General features: G+C 47.6%; 1 protein-coding gene across 3 annotated transcripts in view; it reads right to left on the reverse strand.

The window, feature by feature from the left end:
* Positions 1-11,497, reverse strand: part of map4k4 (mitogen-activated protein kinase kinase kinase kinase 4) — an 81,732-nt gene extending 70,235 nt beyond the window's left edge. Inside the window, exons 1-2 of one of the 3 annotated variants that reach the window (XM_042066626.1) lie at positions 11,000-11,497; positions 10,599-10,664 (exon numbers count right to left, since the gene is read on the reverse strand). In XM_042066626.1, the coding sequence (XP_041922560.1) occupies positions 10,599-10,664; positions 11,000-11,056 (123 nt within the window). In that variant the 5' untranslated portion in view covers positions 11,057-11,497. The remainder of the gene's footprint in view (positions 1-10,598; positions 10,665-10,999) is intronic. The other 2 variants (XM_042066630.1, XM_042066639.1) reach the window with 2 other exon arrangements.
* Between the last annotated feature and the right edge of the window lie 483 nt (positions 11,498-11,980).

Raw genomic sequence — 11,980 nt, forward strand, 5'->3', positions numbered from 1 at the left:
TCTGAGAAATTCTTGAATTGTGTGCATGTGTGCGTGTACCCGTTTATGTTTATGTGTGTGTGTGTGTGCTTGTGTGTTTACCTGCGTATGTGTGTTTGTGCATGTGCATGCATGCGTACATACGTCTACTGTGTGAGTATGTGTCATACGTATGATTACTGTGAATGTATGTGTGTGAGTGTGTATCTGTTTATGCACATGTGTGCACATGGAATGGGTTAACATGACCCCTGGAGGCAAACATACGGAAAAAATTGGTCATCCTAGGATATTCACAAAAAACTGTGTCTGCCCTACCCTCCTTTCGGGGGGTCCAGTCCAGCGGGGGGGGGGGGGGGGGGGGGGGCTACAGATCAAAACGAAAAACAATGGTTCCATGCTATCCATGTGGGGGTACATGCCCACCAAGTTTCGTGTACCCCGGTCTTTTAGTGTCCCGGGAATCCTTGTTGGTATACAGTCACTAAATGTACACATAAATTATTTTATTGTAAGGCCCCCCCATGAACGAAAGTTCACAAAACTTGGCATGCATTCGGAGGGGGTCATAATGATCCTACACTTTCAATTTCGTGCCGTTTTGACCATGTCAGCCAGAGATATTGTGATGAAAACACCTCATTTTTACTTTTTTGTGTTTAACTAGGTGGCGCTATACATGAAATGAGTGGTTATGGAATGGGTTGACATGCCCCCTTAAGACTAACATACAAAAAAAAGGTGGACCTCCTAGGCCCTACGGTTCTCGAGATATTCACAGAAAACTGTCTCCGGCCACCTACAGGCCAGTTGGTGTATAGTAACATAAATTAATTTATTGTGTGGCCCCCCATGAACGGAATTCCACGAAACTTGGCGTGCATTCAGAGGGTGTCATAATGATCCTACACTTTTAATTTCGTGCAGTTTTGATTATGTTAGGTCACAGATACCTGCGATTACAACACCTCATTTTTACTTTTTTGTGTTTAACTAGGTGGCGCTATACATGAAATGAGTGGTTATGGAATGGGTTGACATGGCCCTTTGAGATCAACATACAAAAAAATGGTCCTCCTAAACCCTATGGTTCTCGAGATATTCACAGAAAACTGTGTCTGCCCTACCCTCCTTTCGGGGGGTGCAGTCCAGTGGGGGGGCTACAGATAAAAATGAAAAACGATGGTTCCATGCTATCCATGTGGGGCTACATGCCCACCAAGTTTCGTCTACCCCGGTCTTTCAGTGTCCCGGGAATCCTTGACGGAAATTTGGACATGCGAAAAAAAAAAAAAAAGTCTGACTAAACCTATATGACGCCGCTTCGCTGCGTGGCGGTCATAATAAATAACATCTGGTATTTTAGTGGAATTGTTGCAGTGTAATAGGCTAGTATGCTAAGTTACACACACACACACGCTCACTCACACACACACACACACACACTCTCTCTCTCTCTCCCTCACACACACACACACATACACAAAACACATTACACATTAGCTGGCAATCCCTCATGTCTATGGCAATCTAAACATAGAATCAGACATGCAGTGTAATGACCATTTCACATGAGTTCATCTGTCCATCAAAACATGGACATGTGTGTGTATGTGTGTGTGTGTGTTCATGGTTAACTTTCATGGGGGGGGGTAGGGGGTCTCTGCCGCAGGGTGAGTGGAGGGTTTTGCAGGTGAACTTGCCTCCTGTGTGTGTGTGTGCGTGTGTGTGTGCGGGTGTGTGTGTGCCTGCGTGTGTGTGTGTGTGTGTGTGTGTGGAAGGTTAGGCAGGTGAACTTGCCTCCGTCTTGCATCATCTAACCACAGCACCTCTCCCCTCTCCTCACTCTCTCTTCCCCTCCAATCTCCCTCTCTCTCTCCCTCCCTCTCTCTCTCTCTTCCCCTCCAATCTCCCTCTCTCTCTCCCTCCCTCTCTCTCTCTCTTCCCCTCCAATCCCCCCCCATCTCTCTCTCCATCTCCCCCCTCCCTCTCTCTTCCCCTCCAATCTCCCTCTCTCTCCTCCATCCCTCTCTCCCCTCCCTCTCTCTCTCCCTCTCTCCCCTCCCTCTCTCTCCCTCCCTCTCTCCCTCTCTCTGTGCTATTTCTGGAGGTCAGGTGATCAATTCAGCGTTCTGTTCCCAGCCCCAACTATGGCAGCCCATTAGGGTCATACAGGGCTGAAACCAGTAGGGTCATCCAGGGCTGAAACCAGTAGGGTCATACAGGGCTGAGACTATAGCAGCCCAGTAGGGTCATACAGGGCTGAAACTATGGCAGCCCAGTAGGGTCATACAGGGCTGAAACTATGGCAGCCCAGTAGGGTCATACAGGGCATAAAACTATGGCAGCCCAGTAGGGTCATACAGGGTTGAAATTCTTTTCTCACAGAGCAGTAGGTGGAATTATCATCAGTGCAGCTCCACACTCAACCCTAAGTTGTGTGATTGGCTCAAGTGAGTCAGTCCGACATGTGATTGGCTGGTGTGAGTCTGTCAGACGTGTGATTGGCTGTTTGCTGCATCTCAAGACTATCTGACGTGTGATTGGCTGGCGTGAGTCTGTCTGACGTGTGATTGGCTGGTGTGAGTCTGTCAGACGTGTGATTGGCTGTTTGCTGCCTGAACACAGAGGACTGTTTCTTCCCTTCTGTAGAAGCACCTGCTCTGGGAACAGAGTCACTGACTCATCCATCCCACACACACACTCAAGCACACACACACACACACTCAAGCACACACACACACACTCAAGCAGACACACACTCACTCAAGTACATACACACCCCACACAAACACACACAGACACACTCTCTCTCTCTCACACACACACACACACAAACAACCACACACGCTCACTCACTTTCAGAATCACATACTCACACTCACATAAATACAAATATACACAGAGTAAAGTTTTGTGTGTGTGAGTGTGTGTGTGTGTGTGTGTTTTTGTGTGTGTGTGTTTTTCTCCTCTCCAGGGGAAATGAAGAGTCTGCCCAGTTACAACAGAGTGCAAGTCTCTTCTCCACCAATCGCATGCTGTGCTCATCATCATGTGACCTGACTCGGATGTATCCAGGAAGAGAGAGACGAAGACAACAAACTCACTTAGCCTGTCTGTGCCTTGTTTACATGTGAGTGTATATGTACGTGTGTGTGTGGGTGTGTGTGTGTGTGTGAGTGTAAGAGTTTATGTGTCAGTGTGAGTGTGTGTGTGTGTGTTAGGGCTTTCCTCCTCATCCAACACACACACGTCTTACACTTACACACACACACACACACACACATATCTCATAGAAAGGGCTTTCAGACATATGTGTAAGACCGGAGGTTCTGTGGATGTTAAACGGTGGGGCAGTATATCTGAACGACATAACCGGTCATATGGAAGTCCGAATTTAGCCGGTTGTTCTACTACTCCCCCCCCTAGTATTTCCTCCGGACATTATGTAAATGTGCTGTGTCTGAACGAAGTGTAGAACATGCGGTTAAAATTCACACCTAGTGAGAGGGTGTCGGTGACGTTTTCGTGCGCCCATCTGGTTAAATCTGACTTAAATCCCAGTGTTATGATGGAGTGGCATAGTGCTGTCCAGAAAATATCCGACCTGGAAAGATGCAGACATCACAGAGCTACTGTCCATGAGGCCAGACAGCATTGTGATAGAACACATGAAGGGAACGGCAAGAGACGCGTTGATGTAGCCTACAACTGCATGGCAAGGCCAAAGGAATTCAAAAGACTGAATCATCATAAGCAGAAGGCGCTGAAAAGGCAGTAGCCTACAGCGACGTCGTTGACGACAGTAACAGGAGTATTTAATAAATTGTTAGCCAACACGGTCGGTTTTCTGTTCATTGATAGCCTTCTCATGACCTCACTGCTGAGCCCGATATTTGTTGAGCATATATGCCTAGAGAAAATGAAAACTAGGAAAACCCAACTTTGTTCCAAGCTCCTTACGTAAATGCAATAGACATATGGGGAGAGGATGCTTTTGGAAAAAATAAACCATGAAAAAACGAACCACTTCACTGTTATGTTAGTATTTTATTTGTTGCTTAAAAATGTTGTATATGATGGCCTTGAAGTCTTGAGTTAGCCTACTGAATTGGCTGGTACTATAAAGTTTGTGCATGCTCTCTCCAACGCAAACCAGATTTGGGGTTCCATAGCCAAGTAGACTAATTCTGCTACATAACGTTGAAAACAGATAAATGTGTAGCATTACAAATTTGTGTAGCACATAAATACTGTAGGTCAGTTTCAAGTATGCACACTTAGTATAGTATAGTATAGTATAGTATAAGTATATATACTTTTTTGATCCCGTGAGGGAAATTTGGTCTCTGCATTTAACCCAATCGGTGAATTAGTGAAACACAAACAGCCCACAGTGAACACACAACACACAGTAAGGTGAAGCACACACTAATCCCAGCGCAGTGAGGCGCTCGGGGAGCAGTGAGGGGTTAGGTGCCTTGGTCAAGGTGTGTGTGTAAATGTGTGTGTGAGTGTGTGAGTGAGTGTGAGTGTGAGTGAGTGTAAATGTGTGTGTGTGTGTGTGTGTGTGTTTGTGTGTGTACATGGGACTGGACTTATTACATGGCACGCTGGACTTATTACATGGCACAATGTCTCCTGGAGGACTGAACGAAGGCTTTGACCTGACTTGTTTTTTATAAACACGGACATTTGAGTGTGACCTCCACTTACTCATGCACCACCCAGTCAGGGTGATGATGAGAAGGATCAGTAACGAGAACTGCACTAGTATTTATTCATTTATGTTTTTTTTTTAAACCATTTATGTAACTACAATTTAACTTATATTGTCTGTTGCTGTGTGTTTTTATGTCACCAGAGTGCCAAAGATAAATTTCCAGTGTATGTACATTCAGTGGACAATAAAGTTTTTATCTATCTATCTACTGTATCTATCTATCTATCTATGTGTCTCAACTGTAATATGTGCTTGCAATGAGATGCAGTATGTTAGTATTGATAATGTTTTGCTTCTAGAATGGATGATTGAACATGCAGCTAGTCTCTGGTGCTTGTTAATTGGTTGCTAATTGAGGGTTTGGTTAAGTGTACTGTGATTGGTCCATTTGAATCCTGCTAATGATGTCATGTCCTTTATAAGCTGTGAACTCTCATTGCTGGGAATTTGCACTGAGGATGGGGTCACCCGAAACGTTTGCACTTTAGTTTTACCTGTGTAGTCTGGTGAGCCAATAAATCACTTTTCGATGTGAAACTCAGTTATTGAAGACACTTTTTGAAGAGCAAGCTCCTTCCTTGATTTTTGTCCTTATCGCATGTTCGGCACAGATCCTCTCTTTGGAAATGACACTCTGACTAGTTACCATCTCTGTCCATGAAACAGACGTGTACTGAGGTGTCATCACAATGACATCACAGTGACATCACAGTCCAAATCTGAATTCAGATTGGATCGGCCTGGTCACCAGGCCCTACACGCTGTTGCAGTTGCCATAGCAACTGTAGCAGACAGTTCTATGTGCGATAACTCTTGACGCACACACACACCTTGAATTTCCCCTGGGGATCAATAAAGTATCTATCTATCTATCTATCTACACACACACAAACACACAGAGTAAACACACTCCAAAGAAACACACTTGGCGTAATCCTGGTAAACACACACATGCACATACACACAAGACAACACTAGATGTGTAAACAGGACATCTCTCCACCATCACATTGATGCATACACCCTGCACCTCATCCAACATGGCTTCCTCTCGTGGTCTGCTTCGGCGGCCATGTAGGGAAGGTCTAGTCTGCTAGACTAGAGGCAGCAGAACAGGAGCACAGAGGTGACACATCCTGGGAAAGCACAGGGACCACCATACCAGGGAGAGAGAGAGAGAGAGAGAGAGAGAGAGAGCACAGGGACCACCATACCAGGGAGAGAGAGAGAGAGAGAGAGAGAGAGAGAGAGCACAGGGACCACCATACCACCAGGGGGAGAGAGAGAGCACAGGGACCAACATAACAGGGAGAGAGAGAGAGAGAGAGAGAGAGAGAGAGAGAGCACAGGGACCACCATACCAGGGAGAGATGGTGAGAGAGAGAGAGAGGAAAGGAGGTCACAAAATGGTCAGAGAAAAATCAACCATCAGAGAGATGAAATGAGGAGAGAAAGAGAGAGACGAGGGAGAATGAAAGAAAGAGAGAGAGACAGAATGAGAAAGGAGGGCGAGGAAGGACAGAGAGAAAAATATGGGAGGTGAAGAAGAGGGAGAGGGACAGTGGATGGGAAGAAAGAGAGAGAGAGAGAGAGAGAGAGAGGGATGTGTTTGAATGAGTGAGTGATCTGTGTGAGAGAGCAGTGAGGGAGAGAGAGAGAGATAGAGAGAAAGAGAGAGGGAGAGAGAGAGGGATGTGTTTTAATGAGTGAATGATCTGTGAGAAAGAGAGAGCAACAGAAAGAGAGAGAGGGGAGAGAGAGAGAGAGGGAGAGAGAAAGGGATGTGTTTTAATGAGTGAATGATCTGTAAGTCTGCACCGCTGGCCTGCTGATATGATGGGATATGACACACGGCTTCCTTCTGATCTATATATAGACACACACACACACACACTCCTATAGAGGAACAGGAGAGAGAAAGAGAGGGATAGAGAGAGAGAGAGGGAGGGGGAGAGGAAGGGAGTAGGGGGAGGGGTGAGAGAGAGAGAGGGGAGGAGGGAGAGAGCAGCACTGCTTCAACAGAGTGAAAGAGGAAAGGGGGAGGAGGGAGGAGGAGAAGAGAGAGAGAAATGAAGAGAGAGATGGAGAGAGAGATGCATTTTCCCAGGGGGCTGAATCAGAGTGGGGAATAGGTCAGAAGGAGAAAAAGAACGAGGGAGGAGAGAGCAGCTTTACAGACAAGATGGCCGCCACTGAGTAACCAGAGTGCACTGTGGGAAATGTATGCTGACAGAGAGGAAGTGCATCACACAGAGAGCGACAGAGAGGAAGTGCATCACACAGAGAGCAACACGATCGGAGAAGGTTAGCTGGTTGTCGAGAACGACTCCTGCATTTCTTGGTGCCACAGACAGGGAGTCCATTTTGATGTTGATGTGATCATGTATAAAATAGGGGGCTTAGCTGGGAGGACCAGCAGTTTGGTTTTTGAGAGGTTTAGCTGGAGGTGGTGTGCCTTCATCCATTATCATCTTGTCACAAATCCCTAGCTGGCTCCCTGATAGATATCACATCACATCAGTAACAGGGTGCTATGTATGGCCACGCCCCCTCATATCCCATCAGTAACAGGGTGGCATGTCAGTGGTGTATCTTCCCACTGGTCCAGTCACGTCAGTAACGCAGCACAGACAGTCTATCCACTGGTCCAGCCGAGTCAGTAACGCAGCACAGACAGTATCCACTGGTCCGGCTGAGTCAGTAATGCAGCACAGACAGTCTATCCACTGGTCCGGCTGAGTCAGTAATGCAGCACAGACAGTCTATCCACTGGTCCGGCTGAGTCAGTAATGCAGCACAGACAGTCTATCCACTGGTCCAGCTGCTGGCAGGACCTCTGCCCACTGAGCAGGAGGCGGGGTTTATCAGAATTATAATTTATTAATTATAATTATTAAAATTATAATAATTATTAAAAATAATTATTATTAACAGAACACGAGGGTGGAACCAGCTAGAACAGTGCAGAACCAGCAAGAACAGAACAAGAGGGTGGAACCAGCCAGAACAGTGCAGAACCAGCTAGAACAGAACACGAGGGTGGAACCAGCTAGAACAGTGCAGAACCAGCTAGAACAGAACACGAGGGTGGAACCAGCCAGAACAGTGTAGAACCAGCTAGAACAGAACACGCTCATTGTGATGGTTGACCGACATCACGACGGAAGCAATCGTGATGCCACGCCCTCACAAGCCAGACACACCCTGGAAATTGAGCCTAGAACTCATGTATATGCAGGGTAGCTTACTTAACTAGCTTACTTAACTAGCTTACTTAACTAGCTTACTTTAAAGCCTGTCGGCCAGATAGTGCAAAAGTGAAACTAACGTCTTATTCAAATAATTCCGGATTGTGACATTGTTATTGTGGGTTTTTTTCCGCATTGTACATTGAGCTTAAAATATTTAATGTTTTAGCTAAATTAGACCTAATGAATTACTGTTATTGTTACAACTAGAGGAAATTCTTGCTGCCCATCTACTGCGCTAAAGCCGATCCACATCATCTACTGCTTTAAAGCCCATCCACATCACCTACTGCTCTAAAGCCCATCTACTGCTCTAAAGCCCATCCACATCACCTACTGCTCTAAAGCCCATCTACTGCTCTAAAGCCCATCCACATCAACCATATATATATACTTACTTATATCAGTTGTAATAGGCAGTGTTGCTATGTGATGTAGCCTAGGTGATGGCTTCTCTGTGTTGTAATAGGAAGTGTTGCTATGTGGTGTAGCCTAGGTGATGCCTTCTCTGTATCAGTTGTAATAGGAAGTGTTGCTATGTGATGTAGCCTAGGTGATGGCTTCTCTGTGTTGTAATAGGAAGTGTTGCTATGTGATGTAGCCTAGGTGTTGCCTTCTCTGTATCAGTTGTAATAGGAAGTGTTGCTATGTGATGTAGCCTAGGTGATGGCTTCTCTGTATCAGTTGTAATAGGAAGTGTTGCTATGTGATGTAGCCTAGGTGATGGCTTCTCTGTATCAGTTGTAATAGGAAGTGTTGCTATGTGATGTAGCCTAGGTGATGCTTTCTCTGTATCAGTTGTAATAGGAAGTGTTGCTAGGTGATGCCTTCTCTGTATCAGTTGTAATAGGAAGTGTTATTAGGTGATGTAGCCTAGGTGATGCCTTCTCTGTATCAGTTGTTAGGGCTCAGTAGTACTAGCTGTTAGACCAAATGTACGCGTATGCAACCTGCACTGTCCTGTCAACACACTTGCAGCATGAAACACAGCCAAAAACACCTGATACTGCATGTTGCATCTAGCGCACACGTGACGTTACCCACGCACCAAACAAACGCAGAATACGCACGACCGCCATGATGCAGCCATGACCGCCGTGTGGTGCAGCCTTGATGTGTACACACTGTGTGTGTGTGATGTGTGTGTGTGTGTGTGGTGTGTGTGTGTGTGTGTGTGTGTTGTGTGTGTGTGTGTGTGTGGTGTATGTGTGTGGTGTGTGTGTGAGGTGTGTGTGTGTGTGTGGGTGTGTGGTGTATTGGGCAGCCGTGGCCTACTGGTTAGCGCTTCAGACTTGTAACCGGAGGGTTGCCGGTTCGAACCCCGACCAGTAGGCACGGCTGAAGTGCCCTTGAGCAAGGCACCTAACCCCTCACTGCTCCCCGAGCGCCGCTGTGGTTGCAGGTAGCTCACTGCGCCGGCATTAGTGTGTGCTTCACCTCACTGTGTGTTCACTGTGTGCTGAGTGTGTTTCACTAATTCACGGATTGGGTTAAATGCAGAGACCAAATTTCCCTCAAGGGATCAAAAGAGTATATATACTTAGTTTATATGTGTGGTGTGTGTTTGGTGTAAGTGTATGTGTGTGTGTGTGTATGCGTATTGGATGTTCTAAACCCATGTCTGTCAAAGCACCTCTGCAAATGTCTGACTCCCTTCTGTGACAAATATGATTGGTGGGCTGATATAAAAATTTTAGGTGTGTGTGTATGTTGGATCACCCCACTATGATGATGTCATAACAATAACAGTAGGGGTACATCCTGGGCAAGGTTAGTCTCCAGTCTCTGCCACACACACACACAAACCTTATGACCTTTTCATTTCTAAACACAAACATGGCCTGAGTGCTGTTTGTTTAGACGTGAGTCTCCAACATGAACAGAACTACATATCGATGAGGCCTTAATCCGTGTGCGCGTGCCTGCCACCCAGCCAGCAGGACACACCATACGCGCCCATCTGCGGCATTTTCTTCCACGCAGCTGCCTGTGAACAGACGTCATGAGCGCGAGCTGACCCCGTTCTGCCACCCCGTGCTGGCCCACATTCGGTCAGACAACAGCGATGATGCGGACACAGGACGCGGGGTCGGCTCGCCCCGCGCCGCGCCGGACTGGCGGACACCCGCACATTTCCATAGTAGCCTATCTGCCTGGAGCACAGCTCCGGTTCACCGCATCACTCCCCGTTCGATCCGCAGCGCGACAAATGCGCAACCGGGAGAGCACACCCATTGAACGCGCAGCTAAGCTAACAACGTCGCGCAGCCTCTGTCATCACGCCCATTGGCAGCAACACATTAGCTCACTCGCCTTGTTAGCCTAATGTGCTATCGCCACACAACAATGAGCTGCAGCTTCCGATGCTGCATGAACGAGCCGCCCGACGCGGATACCGGGCGGAGGTCCCGGCTAACGCAGGTCTCCTCCGTTCTTACCGCGAGCTCTAATCCTCTAGTGGCCATGGAGCTGCCTGCAGCGGGACGCCGCGAGCGAGCCACACACACACAGTCGCATTGTCTTCGCGTTAGTGCTACATGATTCCGAAACACAAAACACACCCAATCACACACATGCACACACTATACACAAAACAGCACCGAGGAAAAATAAGGGTGGGGGCGCGAGCAGCATGTCCGCAGACCCACCTTGTAGACTTGTCCGTAGGTGCCATTACCGACCACTTCCACGAGCTCGAATATTCCGGCCGGATCCTGCAGAAAATAGAACAAAGATGAACGTTAACAATATAACACCACAAACAGTCAATTCATGATGCATTTTTTTTCATGGTGTCGGTGGGCAACCGCGGTGCCCGAGCCGAGCGCACACGAAAGGCTTTACAAACAAAGGGACGGTCGGAACCGCGGACCCGTAAGCGATCTATCAATAACAAACAGCCCAGCGAACGCCACTTTGACAGCCCCGTCGCCTGAAGCGACACCGCCGCTAGGTTTTCCCGGAGCCGCCAGGGTGTTAAACCCCTCGATAAACCCAAAGCCTGCACAGAGACCGAAGCTGTGTCGCGATGGAGCGGCCCGCTACTCACCCGCAGGGCGGCGAGGTCTATGTCCACCAAGCTTTTCGCTGGAGAATCGTTCGCCATCTTCTCAGTATTAAATTAAAATAGCAACGTCTCTGGCCTGGACCCTCTACTCAGAATGAAGCTCCGCGATGACCAGGCTCATCGTTCGGTGCACGGCAACGGCTATACGTCCTGTTCGGGTGCCGATGCAGCTTCGACACCGATCTGTGTGTGTGTGTGTCTATATGGATGTGTTTGCTGGAGAGTATGTGTGTTTTTTTCTTTGTATTCCCGATGCGACGAACCGAGGCGAGCGGCTAGTCCATGACGGGGGTGTCGAATCCGCAAGCAGGAGAGCGAGCGGCCAGCGGAATCAGCGCGAGAGAGGGCCTGCGCGAGAGGGAGGAAGGGGGAGGGAGGGAGAGAGAGAGATTGAGAGACCCCCGCCTCACTCACATCACGGTCGAATCGAGTCGTGTTTGTGTTTGTGTTTGTGTAGGCCTGTTGGCAGTGAAAGCGAATAAATAAAATAACGCTATAAAGCACGGGCGCGCGCTGCGTTCCGTGGGCTATGTGGGTCGGAGCGGAGGAGCATTAACCCTTTGTGCTCGCGGCCCTGTGTGTGTGTGTGTGTATTACACTGGGGTGTGGTACAGACAAGTGGCTTACACAGCATCCAATCTGCGAGGGGACTTCAGCGGCCTTGCCAAAGGCTGTGTGTGTGTGTGTGTGTGTGTGTTTTACTGCACTCAAACTCTACAGTAAAATGTTATTCGAAATGAAAATGTTTGAAACAGACTTGCTTGCACAGTTGCACACATAGCGCACACACACTCATGTGCACACCATCTATCTATACACGTACTGTGTGTGTGAGGTGGGAGTAAGTCACACCTGCAAGCAAGTCCAAGTCATTTTTTGTGACAATCAAGCAAGTCAAGTCAAATCATAGCTTGGGTCAAGCAAGTCAAGTCATACAAATTCATGATGATTTACCCACGTTTT

The sequence above is a fragment of the Alosa sapidissima genome, chromosome 2, assembly GCF_018492685.1.
Source record: "Alosa sapidissima isolate fAloSap1 chromosome 2, fAloSap1.pri, whole genome shotgun sequence".
In the NCBI taxonomy this organism is placed as follows: Eukaryota; Metazoa; Chordata; class Actinopteri; order Clupeiformes; family Clupeidae; genus Alosa; species Alosa sapidissima.